Source organism: Canis aureus, unplaced genomic scaffold, assembly GCF_053574225.1.
Source record: "Canis aureus isolate CA01 unplaced genomic scaffold, VMU_Caureus_v.1.0 ptg000135l_RagTag, whole genome shotgun sequence".
Classification (NCBI taxonomy): Eukaryota; Metazoa; Chordata; class Mammalia; order Carnivora; family Canidae; genus Canis; species Canis aureus.
Genome location: NW_027554445.1, coordinates 267,386 through 293,005, shown reverse-complemented (window position 1 = coordinate 293,005; position 25,620 = coordinate 267,386). Strand labels below are relative to the sequence as shown.

Here is a 25,620-nt window from a genome sequence, read left to right as displayed (position 1 = left end):
GATTTTATAAGAAAAAAAATTGAGTGTTCCTTGTCTCAACTCATTAAATAATTTGTAAGGCTGCCAACAATTTGTAAGCCAGATTACAGTAAGATATTCCAGTTAACCCAGTCTGCAGTTCAAGCAGCTTCATAATCCAGAAACTAGAGTGGGGATCCAAAGGATCTATTATTCATCCAAAGATCTTTGGCAAAACAGACTATTGCATGGACCCAACAACAAACCCTAACTAAAGAGTCACAGAGAGACCTCTAGGATTCTAGAGATATGCTATACCATTTGTAGGATATAGATTCTCTTTTACAAAGTAGTTGTTCTCTTGCTACTAGTCTACTTGGTAGAGACTGAGACTTAACTCTGAGATACCAAGTAACATGAAATGTGAGTATTCATCATGAACTGGGTATTATCTAACCTAGGAAGCCATGAAATTGGCATGTGAAAATGACATATTTAAGACTGTACTCTAGCAGGAACCAAAGCCACAGGTAAGTTTTATGAATATATGGTTCCTCCCTGTTCCTGCTGTGCTATCACTTCTTCTTTCAGTAATACCACTTATGAATACCACCGCCACTTGACTGAGGAAGGAAAAATCTGAGGCTGGCTTACATGATATACCACCCCAGCCAAAGTAGTCTACTGGAACATTAAATATTTTTTACTCACACTCAAAACAAATAATATCATTGAAGACACACAAAAAATACCAATGGAAGTATTGGAAAAGCTGGGAAACTCTGTTGTTCTCAGACAATAAGTGCTCTTCCCAGAGCCTTGTGCATTAAAATCACAATTACTGATATCAGGAAGTCATGTTAACATGAGAAACAAGCTCCATGCAGGAAGCCTGATGTGGGACTCGATCCCGGGTCTCCAGGATCATACCTTGGACTGCAGGTGGCCCTAAGCCGCTGAGCCACAAGGGCTGCCCTGTAAATTTTGTTTTGTTTTGTTTTATTATTTTATTTATTTATTTTACTTATTTATTTTATTTTATTTTATTTTTTATTTATTTTATTTGTTTTTTATTTTTTTGTAATTTTTTTAAAGACAGTAAAAATGCTTTAAATTTTTGTCACGAAAATGTATAATTATCAATATCTTGGTATATAGAAATTTGTAATCCATCTGGACATATGGGTTCAGATGGCTACAAGATGCACTAAAGCAGGCTAAGTTGAGATGGGAGACTATTAAACTCATACAACTAGAGACATGTGGTACTTGGAAATGTCTGGCCCTGGAAAGGATAGGAAAGAGATATGGCACTGAAAATAAACAAAGTAGTTGAATTTTTTATTTTTTTTTATTTATTTACGATAGTCACACACAGAGAGAGAGAGACAGAGGCAGAGACACAGGCAGAGGGAGAAGCAGGCTCCATGCACCGGGAGCCCGACATGGGATTTGATCCCGGGTCTCCAGGATCGTGCCCTGAGCCAAAGGCAGGCGCTAAACTGCTGCACCACCCAGGGGTCCCTGAAAATTTTTATATACAAAACAATCAACTCTCAACTCTGTCCTCAATCCCTCATACACACACTTACATATCACAGACACATACATACCACACACAAGTGCCCTGTTCCCAGGCAGAAATGTAAACTTTCAAAAAACAAAAAAGAAATGTAAACTTTCAGAACAAAATAAGATTGGTACAAATTTCTTATCAGTAACACTGGGTGCTAGAAGACATTTTCTGATACTCAAAATCTATTTCCCATATTCCCTCCTTCATGGAGCTATGAGAATAAACTGTAGCAAAATGAAGTTGTAAACCAAAAATATGTTGGAGTGAATCCAGAAAACAAGGAAGGAAGCCCCAAGTGCTGAGATGACAGCTGTATGGCAACATTAGAGAGCAGTAAGTCTGGAGAGGAGCAGGGACATGGAGCTCCCAGAGTGGGGGATTTCCATGCTGTCATGAAGAGTCTTAAAAGAAAATGAGAAGACACTTCCATTGCAGCTTCCAATATGTAAAGAGCTGGGAAGCTGTCACTGTCATCCACACAAGAGCAAAGTTCTACAAACTGAAAATCAATGATTTTTTTAGATCAATCAAAGAATGGAGATTATAGGACAAACCACCACCTCAAAATCTAGAGAGATAGGCAAATACAGAGAATTACAGCTGAGATGTCCATACCTGAACAGAAGCCGTTTATGTGGTAGAAATACATAAATGATAACCTCAGTGAATTGCTGGAGGCTGAATTGGACTAGCTTGAGTGAGGAGCCAAGTCTCAGATGATCCACCGCATTTTCATGGGTTTTATCTCCAGGAATTCTAGTAGGTTCTCACCTTGGAGATCAAAGAAAAATCCTCTCATGCTTTGGGCTAGGAGAGGATGTTACCATTTTGTTGAAATATGCCCAGGTACTTCCCATAACAAAGGTCTTCCCTCCAGAGGAAATTATTAGAACCCTAGAGAATCTGAGGGAAAGGCAGTTAGTTAACCCTAGGCCTCTCTAGCCTCGTCTTACAAAAAAAGGCTAAGAAATGCTTTTTTTTAAAGAAATGGTTCTAAAGGCCACAGCCAAGGGACTCAAGTCCATTAATAAAAATGAGATTTTTTATTTAATGAATGAGATATTTTATTTTTTTTTCATTTTATTAAATGAGGGGTGCCTGAGTGACTCAATTGTTAAGTGTCTGCCTTCTGCTGAGGTCATGATCTCGGTGGGGGGGGGGTTTCCATCTCCCTCTGCCCCCTTCTTCCCCTACTTGGGCTCTCTCTCTGTCTCACAATAAAAATATTTACAAAAATGCTATTTAATCAAATTAAGTTTATAGAAGACTGCTTCACTCCATACCTTGCCACCACATCAACAGGGCTTCGATATAATAACAGTGAATTATAATGGAGAGAGGTGCAAAACACAGACTCTATTTAAGAAGTTGTGCTTAGGGAAATCCAAAGAAAACAGAGAGAAAAAAATAAAACTGAAACCTCTGGCACTTCCAGCTACAGCAAACATTTAAACACAGTCAGCTTTATACAGATTAATACAAAACCTCACACTAAAGGCCTACTAGCCTTAGTTCCTAATAACTGACATATAATGTGCACTTTAAACAATAATTATAAGGTACGCTAAGGAAAGAAAAAAACAGATGAGACACAGCAAGCCTAAGAACTAGGCTTAGATGTGACACAGAATTTGGAATTATCAGATATGAAAGTTTAAAATATTATGATTAATATGCTAAGGGCTCTAAAAGAAAAAATAAACAAATGTAAGAACACATGATTAATGTTAGTAGAGAGATGGAATCTCTAAGAAAATGCTAAAAATAAAAAGCATTATAAGAGAAGTAAAGAATGCCTTTGGAATTCATGGATGGACTCATTAGTACACTGGCGAGAGGACTGGTGCACTTAAAGATGTACCAATAGAAACTTCCTAAACAGAAAAGCAAACAGAAAAATGAATGGAATTATTAAAAAGGCTAGTATGTCCAAGAACTGTAGGACAAGTACACAAGTTGTGATACATAATGATAATACTAGAAGAAGAAGAAAGAGAAAAAGAAACAGAATAAATATTTGAAGTATTAATGGCTAATAATATTCCCAAACTAGTGACATACACTAAATCACACACTAGGAAGCTGAGAGAACACCAAGCAAGACCAAGCAAGATGAACACCAAAAAAAAAAAAAAAAAAAAAAACTACTTCAAGGGGTCTATATTCAAAGTACAGAAAACCAAAGACAAAGGGAAAATCTTCAAGGAAGCCAGAGTACAAAAACACTTTACCTATAGAAGCTAAAGTACACTTTACACTTACAAATTCCCCTTCTTCAGTAAATTCTCTTAATCTCTTCTGGTTTTCTGTTTATATAAACTGAATGTAAGGGTGAGGTCCACAGTTCAGTATGACCACCTCTTAACAATTCCAGTATCTGTCTCTTGAGAATGTGCCAGAGATATTTCATGATTTGTTATCCTTATCTTTCAGGCTCAGTCTAAATACTAACAAGGAAACTCCTATTGAATTTTCAGTTAACATATATATTAGATAAATACTTAATTTTTTTCTTATAGTTGCTTTTCTTATCTGATATTTATCCCCATTCAGGCAGTAGCCAATGTCTCCATGTCTTAAGAGGATAATAGAAAAGAATCTACAGAATTAAAACAATAATAATAAGTTTTTGGCTTTGGTGTTCAGTAGCAAAAGCCCAAGAACAACCAAAATAGTAGAAGAAGACATGACCAGGTAGGACCACGGTAACAAAGAAACAGAAAGAATGAAAAGGTAGGGTCTGGTACATAAACATGATTGTGATTCAGACCATCTGCCCTTGACACTATTCAGTTTTCCAGTACTCAGAGATAACCAGGAAAATGGAAGCTCTATAAAGAAATTAAATTCAGGTACAAAAATTAAAGTTAGATTTTTTTCATAACCAGGTATTTACTCAACTTACATGGAAAATGCCTAGAAGAATACACAGGGAACTGTTAAGAGAGTTTAGGGAGTAGAACAGGAAGTCAGTAGGGAGGAATCAAAACTACTTTTCTCTCATAAACTTATGAAATATTCATGTATTTTTGGAATTTCACTTATTTATTCAACAAAATATAACTTATTTTTATAAAAAGAAATTAACAAGGAGCACAATCACAAATAAATACACATTAAGAAAATTATTCAAGGCAAATTTTCCTCAGGTCCATGAAGATGACAAAAAAAGTGAATGAGGATTTGGTAGGAAAGGAAAGCAATGGAAAAGGTAAGAAAGACCAGGAACCACAAAATAAGAGTCAGCAATAAGAAAAAGTAAACATCATCTTCTTGTACAAATACCATAAGGTTGAGAGCCTCATTAATGTGTCTACGGCCACTTTACTATTAGAAAACACTGAAAAACTGGTGTGTACCCAAAGGAGACAAGTAGACAAATTAAGGAACTGGGATCCATATTGGCTAAGGAAAAATGACATGCTGGTATATAAACACGAGATCAGAAGTCTGAGGAGGGACTGCAGTCATCAGTAAGTAAGTGAAAGTTCATCAAATGGCAAAACGATTACACTTAATTTTTACATCGAGATCAAAGAATTAAACTGAAGAGTCAATTAAAAGGAAGCAGATTTAAATTTTCTAGTGTTCCCTTAAAATTAGATACATTAATTAAAAACCAATCCTGGACATCCCTATCAAGTAGCGCCAGAAGTGCTGTGACTTGTTAATCCCTTTGCTTTGTTTTGGACTTAATAGCAAAAGTAGCTGCAAGTATGCAGAAGGAAATATTAAAATAAATATATCACCTGAAAAGTGAAGGTGAGTCTACTGTGGAAGGGCAGCCCTCCACTGGCAAAGCAGAAGAAATTGCTTTTACCTTTTATAGTAAAGAGGAAGGCATTGGTGTAACCAGCTCCAGATAACCAGAGTAACATGGCTTTAAGAACCTACTAGAAAAGTGTCTGCAGAGAAGGTGTCCAAAAAAGAAAGTATGGGTAAAAGACTGATGGAACCTGAGAAAACGGTTATGATTAACCTGATCTGCTTCACAACTTTGCCTCAAGCCAGACTTTCCACTCCCTTCATGACTCCTCTTCTTTCCTTTAGTATAATCCCTACCACTGAGCAATAGTAAATCTTAGTTCTAAATGTCAGTCCTGAAAAGTTAGCACAAGCTCTCTTGCATTAGATTTCTGATGGCTAAAAAGTGTTCAGAATAGTTTAGCATGATAATCAAATGTCAACATTATTTCAGTATAGCAAGATAATGGTCCGAAAATATTCCTAGTTCACTTCTAAACATAAATAAGCACTTGGGGATCCCTGGGTGGCTCAGTGGCTTAGCGCCTGCCTTCGGCCCAGGGTGTGATCCTTGAGTCCCAGGATCAAGTCCCACATCAGGTTCCCTGCTTGGAGCCTGCTTCTCCCCCTGCCTGTGTCTCCATGTCTCTGTGTCTCTGTGTCTCTGTCTCTCGTGAATAAATAAAATCTTTTTTTTTTTTTTTAATAAATAAAATCTTAAAAAAAGAAGCACTTATAAGTATCTTTAATTAAGAAGGAATTCATAAATGTCAACTAGTTATTTGCAGGTCAAAATCAAGATATTCTAAAAAAACAAAATCAAGGTATTATGTGCTATTTAACAATCTAAAGATTGAAAAATTAAATTCATAGGAAGGAGAGAGAGAACAGATACAAATCAAATTGGTAGATGTTTCCTTATTAGATGTTTGCAAGGGGCACTGAATAACTAAATAGCAAGGGTTCTCATTAAAACAAGAAGAGTTTTCACACTTATTTATTTCACACTATTTATTCCTTTTGTCAAGGAATAAACAGTAATTCAAAAACTTGATTAAGTGTTTTCCATTGGAATCAGAGGCAGCATCAAAAATTCTCTAAACTTACTACGGCAACAATTTCTTAATACATACCCATATCAAATCATTATGTTGCACAACTTAAACTGACACAATGTTATGTATCACTTATATCTTAATAAAACTGAAAAAAAGAAAACCCAGATTTCTACATAAAATCAATAATTAAAAGAGCTTTTACATAAGAATCATAAGACCGAGAAGTCATGGCTACTATTGTATACATCTACACAACTGCACAAAATGTACTCAAAAGTTAATTTGTTTAATTATCACAAGAACAGTCTTCTGTCCTCACTCTGTTACCTGAACACTCTCTTCAAATGAGAGGTGAAGAAACCAAGGACTGGAGAAGTCAAATCCTTAGCCAATGCATTACAGCCAAACAGCTAAACCAAAATTTAACATATGATGACCTCAAACCCATAAATAGGGATCCCTGGGTGGCGCAGCAGTTTGGCGCCTGCCTTTGGCCCAGGGCGCGATCCTGGAGACCCGGTATCGAATCCCACATCAGGCTCCCAGTGCATGGAGCCTGCTTCTCCCTCTGCCTATGTCTCTGCCTCTCTCTCTCTCTCTCTCTCTCTCTCTCTCTGTGACTATCATAAATAAATAAAAATTAAAAAAAAACAAAAACCCATAAATATTCACCTTGGAACAATGCCTCCCTCTCTGAAATATTTGTTCTGTCATTAACAAGCTCCATGACATCAGAAAAAATTATTAATTTCTCTGGATCTTAGTTTCCTTCTGTGTAAAATTCTCTGAAGACAGGAATTCCAAGTTCTCTTTTTTGTTTGATATAAATAATCCATCATTCCTCTATTAAGAGCATATCATAAAGTCAGAAATAAGGCACATGATCGTACCATGAAGTCTTTTTTTTAAAGATTTTATTTATTTATTCATGAGAGACACCGAGAGAAAGAGAGGCAGAGACATAGGCAGAGGGAGAAGCAGGCTCTCTATGCAGAGAGGTTGACATGGGACTCAATCCTGGGTCTCCAGGATCACGCCGCAGGCTGAAGGCAGCGCCAAACCACTGAGCAACCCCGGCTGCCCAAGGCTTACTTTTGAATGTGAGCTGCATAAACATATATTTATTTGAAAAGCAAACAAGGGGCTCCTGGGTGGCTCAGCTGGCTAAGTGTCTCAGTCTTGGCTTCGGCTCAGGTCATGATCTCGTGGTCATGAGATCAGGAGATTTAGCCCCATATCCAGCTCTGTACTTAGTGCAAAGTCAGCTTCAGATTTTCTCTCCTTGTCCCTCTCTCAAATGAATAAATAAATAAATAGTCCTTAAATAAAAAAAGTAAAGCAAATCAAATTCCATGGTTTCCTCTACTTGTCCTTATCTGTAAAGGCATGTAGAGTTGACACATGAAAAATAGAGCCTTTCTTTTTTTAAATAGAGCCTTTCCATAAATGAGCATGTCTATTCACAAATGAGATATTTCCAGCTCTTACCTTCCACCCTGTTTATTAATATTATTATTATCATTTATAATAAAGATATCTGTCTATGGCTTGGTTTGAAAAGGGCTTGCACACTGTCCATCAGCAATAAAAAACCCATGACCTTACTCATGTGGTAATTAAGTCTACAGCCTATCAGCTCATATGAAACAGGCTGAGGCTGTTCTGGTTGGTGGAAGGGAGGAACATAAGACCCTCAGAGGACATCACTAAAATTCCTTCATCCCAGAAATATACACCTCAGTTGGGCAGGTCCTGGTGCAAATAGGAGGTAAGGAATTGTCAGAGAGTGCCACTTATTCATGGGAAGGGGAGCCAAACTAGAGCTGAAACCCTCAGCAGACTGAACCATCCAGAGCTCAGAACAGGGGGGAGCAGCATCCAGCTCTTGCATAAAACCACAGTCTGTGTTATAGCTCTTCATTGCATTGTGCTTAAGCAGACACTGTCTTACAACCCTGGGGATGAGGAAGACACTGCTGGGTTGGGGTGAGGGGAGAGAGACACCAGCATAGGCCCTAGTAGGAGTATACAACAGATTCAGAAAATGCAAGACTGAATATAAGGAAATATTCTATTCTCAGCGCTATAGCTAGCTTCCTGGCTATGTGATTTTGAAAAATGAAATCCCACCTCTCAATCTACATTCTTAAGTCTGCAAATGGGGCATAAAAGTAATACCCATCTTTGGATGTTGTCTTTTCTTTTTTTTTTCATTAAATAAGTTAGTGCCTATAAAGTCACCCTTTTGAACACTGCGCTGCAAAAAAAAAAAATTGGTCACTATTTAGTAAATCCTTGGCAACCCAATGACTGGTACCCAAACATCCGACAGAGGAGTTTACGTATGTAACTTCTAATTTAATCTTCACAAATATTTTAGGAGGTTTAGCCACTTAGCCACTTAGTGGCTAATCAAGAAACTGAGGTATAAAGAGGATAATTAACTTAATCAGATACATACAATAAGCTGTCTGACCCCTCAGTTCTCCTATTCTTAACCACTGTAATATAAAACTCCATAGAGCTAAATATCAAAGATGCTCATTATTAGCATGTCAGTAGACAATATTCTCACTTATTTGCTTTTATTCAATAAAACAATAAACTGCACTGTTTATAAGAACAGTCTTTTTATTTTTATTTTTATTTTTTTTATTTTTTTTAAGAACAGTCTTTTTTAAAAATGAGGCCCAAAGCTATTTTTCTTTCAAGTAGGGAAAACACTTTTTTTCTGAAAACACTGTTTATCTAAAGGTTATTCATCATCAACAAACACTACTTCATTGTAACATCATAACAAACCTATAATTTTGTAGGAGAGAAGTCTGGGTTTTAGAGATATTAAGTGATATCAAGTAAATAGTAATACTAGTAATCATTTACTGACATTCTACATTTAAGCATGACTTCTGGTGCTTTAAGTTATATCTAATCTCCATGATAAGACAAGGCAGGGTCCCCCTCACTTTCATAAATGCAGAAAGTCAGGAAATATTTGCCAAGGGCTCAAATCTTTAAATGATGAAGGTAGGTTCAAGTTCAGGTCTTTCTCACTCTTCAAGCTGTGCTTTTTCTAGTTCAGCAAGCACTGTCATAAATAGATACCTCCTTACTCTTTCTTATGCTCTTCCTTTCCCTGACTCAAGTATCTCCCAAATTCAAGCCTTTATCATGCTTCACTGAAGCATTAAAAATGCCTTGATTTGTTTCTTTCAAAAGCACCCTCCACACTGCCACCAGAATTATAATTATATAAGTAACAGCAGTGTTAATCTGACTGTGACGGCTATTCTCAACATACTTTGACAAGTCCCTCCAAGTGCATTCCGAGGCCCAACACTGAGTAACCACCTTATGACCTTTCAGTCAACAACTTTTCCCCATCCCCCAAAACTGCCACAAATGTTTACCTCTTAAGAATCACCCCAGATGAATGTAAGCTGGTACAGCCACTCTAGAAAACAGTATGGAGGTTCCTCAGAAGTTGAAAATAGAGCTACCCTATGATCCAGCAATTGCACTACTAGGGATTTACCCCAAAGATACAAATGTCATGATTCAAATGGGTACCTGCACCCTAATGTTTATAGTAACAACGTCCACAATAACTAAACTATGGAAAGAGCCCAGATGTCCATCAACAGATGAATGTATAAAGAAGATGTGGTATATTGGTGTATATATATGTGTGTGTGTGTGTGTGTGTGTGTGTGTGTGTGTGTGTATATATATCCATCCATACACACAATGGACTACTACTCAGCCCTCAAAAAAAAATCAAATCTTGCCATTTGTAATGACATGGATAAAACTAGAGGATATTATGCTAAGTGAAATAAGTCAATCAGAGAAAGGCAGTTATTATATGATCTCACCCATATGTGGAATTTAGTAAGAAACAAAACAGAGGATCATAGGAGAAAAGAGGGGAAAAAAAGATGAAATCAGAGAGGGAGACAAATCATAAGAAACTCTTAATCATAGAAAACAAACTGAGGGTCCCTGGAGGGGAGGGAAGTGGGCAGATGGGGTAACTGTGTGATTAAGGACGGCATGTGATGTAATGAGCACTGGGTATAATAGAAGGTTGATAAAACACTGACCTCTACTTCTGCAACTAATAATACATTATGTGTTAATTGATTTTTTAAAATTTTAAAGTAAAAAAATAAAATAAAAAGAACCATCCCAGACATCTCTAGAAATACCTGCCCACCCTTTATTCCTCAAGCTGAAAAAAAAAAGATCTCTGTCAAACTCCTAGGCTCTGCACATACCTCTCACACATTATTTTGAAATGTTCTATGTATGTCTGTCTTTCTCTAAGACTACATTTAGCTTTGTTTTTCAGTACTTGGTAAGACTAGAAATTTAGCAAAGAATTTGTTGAAATACACTTAACTGGCTTGCCCAAGTATAACATCTGAGAAGCAGAAGAAGGAGGATTTTAACTTCAGGTCTTTTAAGGCTAGGCCCAGTGCTCTGTTATATCCAGAAAATAAACACATCTATCCTGTAGCAAATTATGTTGCATAGACACAATTTTGAAACAGAGGTTGGAGCAGAACTAGATCAAGTGCCTAACACATACCTGAAATTATTGTCATCTTGGAAGCAAATGACAAAATAATATTTTTAGGCTACTTCTAAACTATTGGTATCAATATGTGACAAATCTGTACCAATTTATAACATGGATCAGTGTGTTTATGAAGTATCTATAATACAGCAGGAAAAGTTTGCCTCTTAATGAAATATATTCATACCAACAATGACCCTTAGTAATTGCGTAATTACTGCATTGCCTGGTACTATTTGCAGACATTCAGTTATTAAATACAGATTCAGGAGCAAGGGAAGAAATCACAATTTTCCTAGGTAGGCTCTCAATCTAGAAGTAATTAAAGACTTACTTAAGAGACAGAACATGAAAGACCCTTCACAAACCAAACAGTTAAACCTACATTAAATTAAAATTGCGGGGATCCCTGGGTGGCGCAGCGGTTTGGCGCCTGCCTTTGGCCCAGGGCGCGATCCTGGAGACCCGGGATCGAATCCCACATCGGGCTCCCGGTGCATGGAGCCTGCTTCTCCCTCTGCCTGTGTCTCTGCCTCTCTCTCTCTGTGTGACTATCATAAATAAATAAATAAATAAATAAATAAATAAATAAAAATTTAAATTAAAATTGCATTTTACCTTAGAATTAGGAAAATGAGAAATACTTTACTGCCTGCAAGGTATGAACATATATATTAAATATTGGAAGAAATCATTTTAAATAAGCTCCTTCAGTCTGATACTGTCTCCCTGCTGGATTTCAAATTAAAATAGTTTACCCTATTAGGGGAAATGCCTCACTTTCCTTCACTGGATTTCCCCCTTTAGTCTTTCTTTTAAATGTGAGTGCCTCTTGGATACTGCCCTTGGCTCTTCTTTCTTTTGTACTCCCTGGGTATTTCATTAAGGAACTCCATTTTAACTACCATTCAGAACTAGATTACTCCATTCCTACAACTCAATAGCAAAAATACAAACTGAATTTTAAAATAAACAAAGGACTTAAAGAGATATTTCAGAAAAGAAAAGTGCTCAACATCACTAATCATTAGGGAAATGCGAATCAAAATCACATTTGCCTCATACCTGTTAGAATGGCTATTATCAAAAATACAAAAAAATAAATAAATATTAGAGAGCTTATGGAGAAATAGGTACCTTAGCACACTGTGGATAGGAATGGAAAATAGTGCAGTTACTATGGAAAATAGTATGAAGGTTTCTCAAAAAATTAAAAATTACCATATGATCCAGCAATCGTGCTTCTGTGTATATATCCAAACAATTGAAATCAGGAGATACAGCTGATATATAAATATCTGAAGAAATATTTATACTCCCATGTCCATGGCAGCATTATTCACAATAGCCAAGCTATAGAAACAACTTAAATATCCATCAACAAATGAATGGGTTAAAAAATGTGGTATATAGAGACAATGGAATATTATTTGGCCTTAAGACAAAAAGGAAATCCTGCCATATGCAACAACCTCGATGAATCTGAACAATATTAGGCTAAGTGAAATAAACCAGTCACAGAAAGACAAATACTGCATGAGTTCATTTATATGAGATATCTAAAATAGTCAAACCTACAGAAGCATAAAGGTGAATGGTGGTTGCCAGGAGCTAGGTAGAGAGGGACTAGAGAATTGTTTAAAGTGTATAAAGTGTTGCTTATTCAAACTGAGTAAGTTCTAGAGATCTTTTGTTCCACAGTGCCTACAATTAACAATACTATATTATACACTTAAATTTGTTCAGAGGTAGAGCTCATGTTTAGTGTTCATAACACAATTTTACAAAGAGAATGAGATTCAGATTACTCCCAAGTTTATAATTTGAATCCATTTGCCATTCCTGGCTCTCTATACTCATACAAATCCTTTCCAGGTCAGATCAGAGAGAGGGATAAGGCACAAGAGGAAGATTCTGAGCTCACCTCATCCCATGGACATACTGAGGCAACAGTACATCTTTACAACTAACTCTGAAAATAACCTGAAATTGTAAATGAATTTGGTACAAGTTCCAGGATACAAAATTAATATACAGAAATCAGTTGCACTTCTATACACCAGTAACGAAGTAGAAGAAAGAGAAATTGAGAAAACTATCCCATTAACAACTGCACCAAAAAGAATAAAGTATCTAAGAATGCATTTAACCAAGGAGGTAAAAGACCGATACTCTGCAAACAATAAAACACTGTTGAAAGAAACTGAAAACGAAACAAACAAATGGAAAGATATGCCCTGCTTATAGATCAGAGGAATTAATATTGTTAAAATGTCCATACTACCCAAAGCAATCTACAGATTTAACACAATCCAAATCAAAATACATATAGTACTCTTCACAGAAGGCAAACAAATAATCCTAAAACTTGTATGGACCACAGAAGATCCCAAATAGCCAATGTAATTTTTTTCCTGGTTTGGAAGATGCATTGTTTTTATTTTTATTTAAATTAAATTAATTGGAAGAGGCAAGATGGCAAAAGAGTGGGGATCCTCCTTTCATCTCATCCCCTTATTTAGCTAGATAACTCTCAAATCATCCTGAACACCTATGAATTCAACCCAAGATGTAAGGAAAGAATGGCTGGAACAATACAAATAGAAAAGTGACCATTTTTTGCAAGGTAGGAGTGTGGAGAAGAGAAACGGAGGGGCCATATTGGAAGATAAATGGTGTGGGGGTGTGGAGGAGCCTCTGTAAGCTGGTACTAGAAAGTGATATGGCCCTGGAGCTCAAAATTGGGATCTTTAGAAATCTGCTCCTGTTAGAGTGTTCCCCGCCTGAAAGATACTCAGTGGTGAAGCGGGGGCAGAATTAAAGGTGGGACAGTGGGATATCAATATCCCTGGAAGTGCAAAAAGAACAGAGGTGTCTCAGCTGGCAGAAATTCCAAGGATTGCTGCAGGGAAAGGGCTTTAAATGACTGAGCCAGGGAGGGGACTCTCAGCTTGTTTTGCCCTAAACAACGAATGAAGGCTGGATTGGGTGACTGCTCTGGGTGTTGGGCCCCTGAAAAGGATGGGAACACAGCAACCCTCCGTCTTCCTCCAGGAAAGGCAGAGCGGGTGCACACTCAACCACATGAACACTCTCTGTGAACACTCCTACAATGGACAGAAACAGGGTGACCCTCTCCTTCCTCTAGGAGGGGGCGTGCAGTTGCATGCACTAGTGGGGGAAGCTCTCCCTGCCAGAGCCCTGCAAATCACACAAAATAGTGTCCTTCCATCTTCCCCCTGGAGGTTTGAGTGAGTGGGTGGGCATCATAGGAGTCTGTAGAGTTTGGTACACACCATGATCTTTCAGCTCTGGGATTGGAGATGGGGGCCAGTCATTTTTATTTCCTCCCTCTAAAGTGGTGTGGAAAGTCTTCAGGGAACAAAAGCCACACACAGCAAATAGCTTATACTGAGCCCAGTCCCCTGGCATGGGGCGGACAACTCTGCCCAGGCACAGACACCTGAGAATCAGCACAGCAGACCTCCTCCAGAATACTGGCTGGAAGAACCTGGGAACAGAAAGTTTACTGACCAACCAGGACTGGAAAACTCCAGTGGGGGGAGTAAAATAATATATAGAAAGAACTCAAGGTTTTCTCTTATGATTTGTTGGTCTTTCAGTTCAAAATTTTCCTTTTTTTCCCTTTTTTTCCATTTAAACTAGTTTTTTTAATCCACTTTTTCCTTTTAAATCTTTTTTTAACTTTCATATTTTATAATTACATGTTATAGATATGTTTTTCATTTTTGGCTTTCTTTCATTCTATTCAATTTTATTTTTTTTGTGTGTGTATATATATATATTTGGTTTCTTTATAACTTTAGAATTTAGTATCTTTTAACATATAGACCAAAATACACTCAGGACAAGTGGATCACCCTGTTTTGTCCACTCTGAGGTTATATTCTCTCCTCCCCTTTTTTCTTTTCTTTCTTTTTTTTTTTTGTCTCTCTGTGTGTGTGTGCGTGTGTGTTTGTCTTTTTTCTTTTCTTTCCTGGTTCCTAAATTCTTCAGATTTGTCTAGTGCGTATTTTGCTTGGGTTGTTGTTGAAAATTTTAGTTCTGTTGATTCATACAGCCATTCTTCACTGGACAAAATGACTAGAAGGAGGAATTCACAACAAAAGTAAGAACAAGAGGAAATATTCTCTGCCACAGATCTAATGGATAAGAATTTAAGTAAGACGTCAGATGGAATTCAGGATGATAATTACAAAGTGACTAGCTGGACTTCAAATTTTTTTTTTATTTATTTATGATAGTCACAGAGAGAGAGAGAGAGAGAGAGAGAGAGGCAGAGACATAGGCAGAGGGAGAAGCAGGCTCCATGCACCGGGAGCCTGACGTGGGATTCGATCCCGGGTCTCCAGGATCACGCCCTGGGCCAGAGGCAGGCGCTAAACCGCTGCGCCACCCAGGGATCCCACTAGCTGGACTTCAAAAAAGCATAAAAGACTCTAGAGATTCTCTTACTGCAGAAATGAGATCTAATCAGGCCAAAATTTAAAATATTCTGAGATGCAGTCTAAACTGGATGCTCTAACAGCTAGGGTAAATAAGGCAGAAGAGAGAAAAAGTGACATAGAAGACAAGTTGATGGAAGAAAGGAAGCTGAGGAAAAGAGAAAAACAACTAATAGCCCATGAAGAGAGGCTCCTCAGGGAGATAAATAATGCTATTTAAAAAAAAAAAAAAAACAACAAAGATCTGAATTATTGGAATTCCTGAAGGCACAGAGAGTGGAAATGCGGGGGAGGCAGGGGATATATTTGAGACCATCATAACTGAGAACTTTCCTAATCTGGGGAAGGAAACAGGCATTCATATCCAAAAGGTAGGGAGGACCCCTCCTAAAATCAATAAAAATAGATCAATACCCTGACATAGAATAATGAAGCTTGAGAATTTCAGAAATAAAGGGAAAATCCTAAAAGCAGGTCCAGAAAGAGATTCCTAACATACAGAGGGAGAAATATCAGATTGACAACAGACTTCTCCACAGAGACCTGGCAGGCCAGAACGGGCTGGCATGATATATTCAGTATACTAAATGAGAAAAACATGCAGCCAAGAATACTGAATCCAGCAAGGCTGTCACTCAGAATGGAAGGAGAGATGGAGAGCTTCTAAGACAGACAGAAACTGAAAGAATATGTGACCACAAAGCCAGCCCTGAAAGTAATATTAAGGGGGATTCTGTAAGCGAAGAGAGACCAAGAGTAACACAGACCAGAAAGAAACAGAGATAATCCACAGAAACAGGGATTGTACAGGTAATACAATGGCACTAAATTCATATCTTTCAATAGTTACTCTAAACATGAATGGGCTACATGCTCCAGTTAAAAGATACAGGGTATCCAGATTAGATTTAAAAAGCAAGACCACTCATAAATTCTCTAAGAGAGACTCATTTTAGACCTAAATGTATCTGTAGACTGAAAATGAGGGGGTGAAGAACCATTTACCATGCAAATGGACCTCAAAGGAAAGCTGGGATATCAATCGTCGTATCAGATAAATTAGATTTTATTTACTTATTTTTAAGATTTATTTATTTATTCAGAGAGAGAGAGAGAGAGAGAGAGAGAGGCAGAGACACAGGCAGAGGGAGAAGCAGGCTCCATGCAGGAAGCCTGACATGGGACTCGATCCCGCGTCTCCAGGATCACACCCTAGGCTGCAGGCAGCACTAAATCGCTGTACCACTGGGGCTGCCCGATAAATTAGATTTTAAACCAAAGACTGTACAAAGAGATGAAAAGCGGTGCTATATCATACTTAAAGGGTCTATACAACAAAAAGATATAACAATTGTAAATATTTATGCTCCTAATTTGGGAGCAGCCAATTAATAACCAAAGTAAAGAAATACATATAATAATAACACATTAGTAGTAGGGAACTTCAAACCCTCACTCACAGCAATAGACAGATCATCTAAGGAGAAAATCAACAAAGAAATAAAGGCTTTGAATGACTGGACCAAAAGGACTTCACAGATATACACAAAACATTCTATCCTAATGCAACAGAATATACATTCTCCTCAAATGCATATGGAACTTTCTCCAGAATAGACCACTTACTCGTTCACAAATCAGGTCTCAATCAATATCAAAAGACTGGGATTATTCCCTGGATATTTTCAGATCACAATGCTTTGAGACTTGAACTCAATCACAAAAGGAAATTTGGAAGGAATTCAAACACTTGGAAGTTAAAGAGCATCCTACTACAGAATGAAGGAGTCAAACCAGGAAATTAGAGAAGAATTAAAAAGATTCATGCAAACTAACAAGAATGAAAGCACAACAGTTCAAAACCTTTGGGATACAGCAAAGGTGGTCCTAAGAGAAAAGTACATTTCAATACAAGTCTCTCTCAAAAAAAAAAAATCAGAAAAATCTCAAATACACAAGCTAACGATACACCTAAAGGAGATGGAGAAAGTACAGCAAATAAAGCCCAAACCAAGCAAAAGAGAAATAATAAAAATTACAGCAGAAATCAATGAAGTAGAAACCAGAACTATAAAACAATGAAACTAGGAGCTGGTTTTTGAAAGAATTAATAAGATAGATAAAACCCTAGCCAGACTTATCAAAAAGAAAAGAGAAAGGACCAAATTAATAAAATCATGAATGAAAGAGGAGAGATCATGACCAACACCAAGGAAATACAAATTATTTTAAGAATGTATTATAGGGATCCCTGGGTGGCGCAGCGGTTTAGCGCCTGCCTTTGGCCCAGGGCGCGATCCTGGAGACCCAGGATCAAATCCCACGTCGGGCTCTCGGTGCATGGAACCTGCTTCTCCCTCTGCCTGTGTCTCTGCCTCTCTCTCTCTCTCTCTCTCTCTGTGTGTGACCATCATAAATAAATAAAAATTTAAAAAAAAAGAATGTATTATAACTAATTATACGCCAAAAAATTAGGCCATCTGGAAGAAAGGGATATATTCTTGGAAACTTATAAACTACCAAAACTGAAACATGAAGAAATAGAAAACCTGAACAGACCAATAACCAGTAAGGAAATTGAAGCAGTCACCAACAACCTCCCAAGAAACAAGAGTCAAGGACTAGATGGCTTCCCAGGGGAATTCTATAAAACTCATAAAGAATAAATAATACCTATTCTACTGAAGCCATCAAAAAACATAGAAATAGAAAGAAAGCTTCCAAACTTGTTCCAAGAGGCCAGCATTACCTTCATCCCAAAACCAAAGATCCCATCAAAAAGGAGAATTACAGACCAATATCCCTGATGAACATGGATATCAAAATACTCACCATGATACTAGCCAATAGGATCCAACAGTACATTAAAAGCATTATTCACCACAACAAAGTGGGATTTATTCATGGGATGCAAGGGTGGTTCAACATTCACAAATCAATAAATGTGAGAGATCACATTAATTAAAAAAAAAAAAGACAAGAACCATATGATCCTCTCAATTGATGCAGAAAAAGCAATTGACAAAATATAGCATCCTTTCTTGATCAAAACTCTTCAAAGTGTAGGAATACAAGGAACAAGGGATGCCTGGGTGGCTCAACAGTTATAAAGTGCCTGCCTTCGGCTCCAGGCATGACCCTGGAGTCCGGGGATTGAGTCCCACATTGGGCTCCCTGCATGGAGCTTGCTTCTCCCTCTGACTGTGTCTCTGCCTCTTTATATCTCTGTGTCTCTCATGAATAAACAGATAAAATCTAAAAAAAAAAAAGTAACTTAAAAAAAAGGAATAGAAGGAACATACCTCAGTATCATAAAAGCCATATACCAAAAGTTCATAGGAAACATCATTTTCAAAGGGGAAAAACTGAGAGCTTTTCTTCTAAGGTCAGGAACATGACAGAGATGCCCACTCTTACCACTGTTATTCAACATAGTTACTAGAAGTCCTAGCCTCAACAATCAGACAACAAAAGGGAATAAACGGCATTCAAATTGGCAAAAAGGAAGTCAAACTCTCACTCTTCTCAGATGACATGATACTGTATGTGGCAAACCTGAAAGACTCCCTGCCAAAATTGCTAGAACTCATATAGCAATTCAGCAACATGGCAGGATACAAAATCAATGCACAGAAATCAGCTGTATTTCTATACACTAACAATGAGACTGAAGAAAGAAAAATTAAGGAATCAATCCTATTTCCAATTGCACCAAAAAACAGAAGATACCTAGGAATAAACCTAACAAAGATGCAAATGATCTGTGCTCTAAAAACTACAGAACACATGAAAGAAATCGAGGAAGACACAAAGAGAAAAACATCCCATGCTCATGGATTGGAAGAATAAATATTGTGAAAATGTCTATGCTACTCATAGTCACCTACACATCCAATGCAATCCCTACCCAAATACCATGGACATTTCTCACAGAGTTGGAATAATCTTAAGATTTGTATGGAACCAGAAAAGACCCCAAATATCCAGAAGAATGTTGGAAAAAAAAAAAACTGGGACCACCACAATGCCTGACTTCAAGCTATATTACAAAGCAGTGATCATTAAGACAGTATGGTACTAGCATAAAGACAGACACATGAATCAATGGAAAAGAATAGAGAACCCAGAAATGGACCCTCAGTTCTATGGTCAACTAATCTTCAACAAAGCAGGAAAGAATAGCCACTGGAAAAAAGACAAATTTCTTCAATAAATGATGTTGAGAAAATTAGACAGCAACATGCAGGAGAAAATAGATCATGGTCTTATACCATACACAAAGATAAACTCAAAATGGATTAAAGACTTCAATGGGAGACAGGAATCCATCAAAATCCTAAAGGAGAACACAGGCAGCAAACTTTTTACCTTGGCCTCAGCAACTTCCTGCAAGTCATGTCTCTAAAGACATCAGAAGAAAAAAACACAAAAATGAAATATTGGGCCATCACCAAGACAAAAAGCTTCTGCACAGCAAAGGAAACAGTAAACAAAACTAAAAGGAAACCTACAGAATGGGGGAAGATATTTGCAAATGATATATCAGATAAAGGGCTAGTATCTAAAATCTATAAAGTACTTACCAAACTCAAAATCCAAAAAAACAAACAATCCAGTCAAGAAACGGGCAGAAGACATAAATAGACATTTCTCCAAAGAAGACATATTCAATACCAGCACACATAAAAAAAAGCTTCACATCACTTGCCATCAGGGAAACACAAATCAAAACCACATTGAGATACTACTTTACACCAGTTAGAATGGCTAAAACTAACATGACAGGAAACAATAAATGTTGGAAAGGATGTGGAAAAAGGATAACCCTCTGATACTATTGTTGGGAATGCAAGTTGCTACAGTCACTCTAGAAAAGGAGGTTCCTCAAGAAGTTAAAAATAGAGCTAACCTATGACCCAGCAATTGCACTACTGGGAAGATACAGATGTAGTGAAATGAACTGGCATGTGCACCCCAATGCTAATAGTAGCACTGTCCACAATAGCCAAACTGTGAAAGGAGCTGAGATATCCTTTGATAAATGAATGGATAAAGAAGAGTGTGTGTGTGTGTATATATATATATATATATATATACACACACACACACTCGTGATGAGCACTAGGTGTTATACACACTAATGAATTATTGAAAACTATATCTGAAATTAATAATATATATACTATATGTTGGCAAATTGATTAAATTTTAAAAATAATAAAAGAAAAATTCAATTAACATATAATGTATTATTGGTTTCAGAGGTAGAAGTCAGTGTTTCACGAGCCTTATACAATACCCAGTGCTCATTACATCACATGCCCATCTTAATGTCCATCACCCAGTTATCCCATCTGCCCACTTCCCTCCCCCTCCAGGGACCCTCAGTTTGTTTCCTATGATTAAGAGTTTCTTACGATTTGTCTCCTTCTCTGATTTCATCTTGTTTTATTTTTTCCTCTCCTCCCCTATGATCCTCTGTTTTGTTTCTTAAATTTCACATACGGGTGAGATCATATAATTGTCTCTCTCTGATTGACTTATTTCACTTAGCATAATATCCTCTAGTTTTATCCATGTCATTGCATATGGCAAGATTTGATTTTTTTTGAGGGCTGAGTAGTAGTCCATTGTGTGTGTGTGTGTGTGTGTGTGTATCACATCTTTTTTTATCCATTCATCTGTTGATGGACATCTGGGCTCCTTCCATAGTTTGACTATTGTGGATATTGTTGCTCTAAATGTTGAGGTGCAAGCACCCCTTTGGATCATGACTTGTGTATCTTTGGGGTAAATCCCTAGTAGTGCAATTGCTGGGTTGTAGGGTAGCTCTATTTTCAACTTTCTAGGATCCTTCATACTGTTTTTCAGAGTGGCTGCACCAGTTTGCATTCCCACCAACAGTGTACGAGGCTTCCCCCATCTCTGCATCCTTGCCAACATCTGTCATTTCCTGACTGGTTAAGTTTAGCCATTCTGACTGGTGTGATGTGGTATCTCTTTGTGGTTTTGATTTCTATTTCCCTGATGCCAAGTGATGTTAGCCAAAGCAACCTTAAGAAAGAAGAACAAAACTGGATGTATCACAATTTCAAGGTATACCATAAAGCTATAATCAAAACAATATGCTACTGGCACAAAAACAGACACATGAATCAATTTAACAAGACAGAGGGCCCAGAAATAAACTCACATTTATATGGTCAATTAATCTATGACAAAGGAAGCAAAAATATACAATGGGGAAAGCCCATCTCTTCCATAAACAGTGCTGGGAAAACTGGACCTCAACATGCCAAAAAAAGAAAAAAAGAAAGAAAGAAAGAAAAAAGAAAAGAAAAACAAAAAACAAAAACTCAACTAAACAACCACTTTCTTACACCAATACAAAAATAAATTCAAAATGTATAAAGACCTAAATGTGAGACCTGAAATCATAAATCTCCTGAAAGAAACTATAAGCAGCAATCTCTCAGAAATCAGCCTTGGCAACATATTTAGCAACCCTCCTCAGGTAAGGGAAACAAAAGTAAAAATAAACTATTGAGAGCACACCACAATAAAAAGATTTTGGATAGCAAAAGAATCAACAAAACAAAAAAGCAAGCTATTAGATAGGTAAAGATACTTACAAATAATATACCCGATAAGAGGTTAATATCCAAAATATATAAAGAACTGCACAGGGGAGGACACAACAGGATGAGCCCTGGGTGCATACTTTATGTTGGCAAATCGAACTTAAACAAGATATATATATATATATATATATATATATATATATATATATATATGTTGTTTATGATATCAAAATATATATAAAGAACTTATACAACTCAGTACCAAAAAAAAAAAAAAAGAAAAAAGAAAAATTGGGCAGAGGACCTGAAAAGACATTTTTCCAAAGAAGACATACAGATGAAATGGGGGTCAATAACACTAATAATCAAACCAAAACCACAATGAGGTATCACCTTACATCTGTTAGAATGGCTAAAATAAAAAAGACAACAAGTTTTGGGAAAGATATAAAGAAAAAAGAACCTTCATACACTGCTGCTGGCAATGTAAATCAGTATAGCCACTGTGGAAAATAGTATGGACATTCCTCAAAAAATTAAAAATATAAATACCATATGACCCAATAATTTCACTATTGGGTATTTACCCAAAGGAAAAAAAAAACACAAATTCAAAACGATACATATAACTCTTGTGTTTATGGAAGCAACCTATCAATAGACAAATAAATAAAGAAGATGTGGTGTATACACACTCATAGAAATACTATGAAATCATAAAAAAGGATGAGATAAGCCATTTGAGACAACATGGATGGACCTAGAGGGTATTATGGTAAGTAAAATAAGTCAGACGAAGAAAGATAAATACTATATGATTTTATTCATAAGTGGAATATAAAAAAAAAGACAAAAAACAAATGAATAAATAAACTGAAAGCATCAGACCAGAAACGTTACAGGTGGGAGAGTATGAATTGTGTGAATAGAGGTCTTGGTTCTTGGATTCCCCACCAGATTTACATGGTGATCTGTACTGGCATAAGGACAGCCAGAAGGAAAATAGCAAGCACGAAGCAAAAACATACTCTGAAGGTAGGGGAGGGGGGCAGGTTACAAGAGGTGGACGGGCCCTACATTGTTTGGGGATTGGGTATTTTTTACAGCACTCTGAGCTCATTGGAGTTATGAATGTACAGTAGGGTGGTCTCTAATGGAGGCTGCTTCCAATCATTTGAGAAAACCCTCCTACAGGTTGGAAGGGGGAGTTTTTGACTTTACAAAGTTTGTACTAGAACAGTCAAAGCAGAATTTGCAAAGGTGGGGTGGGAGGAATGGTGAGGATGTAGTATTAAAGAAAATGCATTATAATAATCTAGGGGTTACCCTGAGGCAGAGGTAGAAGAAGAGGACATGCTCTGCACCTGTGGCTCTTAATGTGTCAGTCCCAAGGTCTTGGAAGCCAACAAGATCAGGATATCATGTCCCTGGGGCTTTCAATGCCTAGCTTACTTATCACCGTCCCTGCCTCCAGCTCATGTCTCTATAGTTCCCCTTCAAGGACTTGGGACTCTGCCTCAGGATATTCCTCCTTCTGCTCATGTCTAGCTTCTACCTAACAGAAATATACAGAACAATGTATGGCAACCAATGATGGTTGCCAGAGGGAAGGAGGATGAGAGACTGGGCAAAATGAGTGAAGAGGATCGGGAGATACAGGCTTCCAGTTATGGAATAAATAAGTCATGGGAATAAAAGGCACATCATAAGAATATAGTCAATGATACTGTAATAGGATGTATAGTGATAGATGGTAGTTACACCTGTAGTGAACATAGCATAATGCATAAGCTTGTCAAATCCCTACACTGTACACCTGAAATTAATGTAATATTGTGTGTCAACTATACTCAAATTTTAAAAATAACAGTAATATTGTAATAATGTTGTATGGTGACAGACTTTAATAATATCTACCTTGGTGAGCACTGAATGACATACAGAATTGTCCAATCACTACCTGTGCACCTGAAACAAATATAACATTGTATGCCAACTATACTTCGGTATTTTTTAAATGCCTTCTGGTCACATGCATATCTATTGAACCTCATGATCTTCTGCACAAAACTTAGTCCTTGCACACATTCCTTATACTGGTAAATGTCTCAACCCAGTTGCCATTCTAGCCGCAGCTGCCGCTGCCATCTCCTCCTCCTCCTCCTCCTCCTCCTCCTCCTCCACCGTCCCTACATCCAATTTTTACTAAGACTATGTTAACTCTACATCTCTTAATCTGGCTCCTCCTCTTCCACCCAGTTGTAACTGCTTTAATTCAAGCACCCTTTATCTCTCACTGCACATTGCAATAATCAATTTTCCACTCTCTTCTAAAATCACTTCTTTATCCTGCTGCCAGAGACAGACAGATTTCCACACTGACAACCTAATCACATACTCTCCTGATTGAAATATTTCTATGCACACCCACCCACAGGAAAGAAAATCCAAAGATATCCTATCTAATATGATTCTGGCTTACTTCTCCAGTCTCACCACCTACGCTTAACATCTTTAATTGCTTTGTTCCTTCAACCTTAAATGGCTCATTCCTCTATATATTTGTTTATATTAATTCTTCTGAAAAATTATTCTTCTCTTTTCTCCCTCCTTCACCTTCCATTTTTCTCTACTCCTTATATTTCTGGAAAAACTTACTAATCCTTCAAAATCAGCTGAAGTTTAATCCTTTCTTGGAATCCTTCTGTGATCTTGCTAAGGCCTTCATGCCCTCAAAATGTGATCACAGAAGCATTAGACTCTTCTGGAAGCTGGTTAGAAATGCAGAATCTCAGTTCCACCCCAAATCTACTGAGTCCCACTCCAGGTGGTTTTTACAGATGTTAAAAGCAGAATGCTAGATCAGAGCTACTCCCAACAGCACACCAGCGTTAGCAGCAATTGGGAGCTTCCTAGAAATACAAATCATAATCTGATAAAAATATTTAAATCCAGAATATGCAAAAAGTTCTGAAAACTCAATGATAAACAGATGACCAATTTTTTTAATGGGCAAAAGAACAGACATCACACTGAAGAAAATATATAAATGGATAATAATCATGTGAACAGATGTTCAACCTAACTAGCCACCCTGAACTATCACTATATAAAATGTCAGAATGCAAAGAATAACAACAGCAAATCCTGATAATACTCAGTGCCGCTGGCATGAACATGGAGTAACTGGACCTCCATACATTGCTGGTGGGAGTGCAAATAATGCAGTCAATTTGGAAAGCAGTTTGTCAGTTTCTTATAAAGTTAAATATGCACTCAGAATATGGCCCAGCAATCCCACTGCTCAGCATTTACCCAAATGAAATAAAAACCATGTTTAGGCAAAAAATTATAGATAAATGTTTATAGAAGCTTTATTCATAGTCTCTAAAAACTCAAACCAACCTAAATTTTTTTAAGCCTAAATGTTCTTTAACTGGTGACTGAATAAGCCAGCTATAGTCCATCCATACAATGGAATACTATTCAGCACTAAAAAGAAATGAACTGTGGATATACACAAAAACATGGATACATCTCAAATTTATTATGCTAAGTGAAAGAAACTAGACTCAAAAGGTTACATATTACATTATTGTATTAAATGAAATTTTGGAAAAGGCAAAACTATCTGATGCAGAACAGATCAGTAGTTTCC

General features: G+C 37.1%; 1 protein-coding gene across 4 annotated transcripts in view; it reads right to left on the bottom strand.

Annotated features, from left to right (window-relative positions):
- Window positions 1-1,495: 1,495 nt before the first annotated feature.
- The window catches only part of LOC144309656 (uncharacterized), a 98,082-nt gene continuing 73,957 nt past the window's right edge, over window positions 1,496-25,620 (bottom strand). The window contains exon 4 of one of the 4 annotated variants that reach the window (XM_077890751.1): window positions 1,496-2,305. In XM_077890751.1, coding sequence (XP_077746877.1) covers window positions 2,247-2,305 — 59 coding nt within the window. In that variant the 3' untranslated portion in view covers window positions 1,496-2,246. The remainder of the gene's footprint in view (window positions 2,306-25,620) is intronic. The other 3 variants (XM_077890752.1, XM_077890754.1, XM_077890753.1) reach the window with 3 other exon arrangements.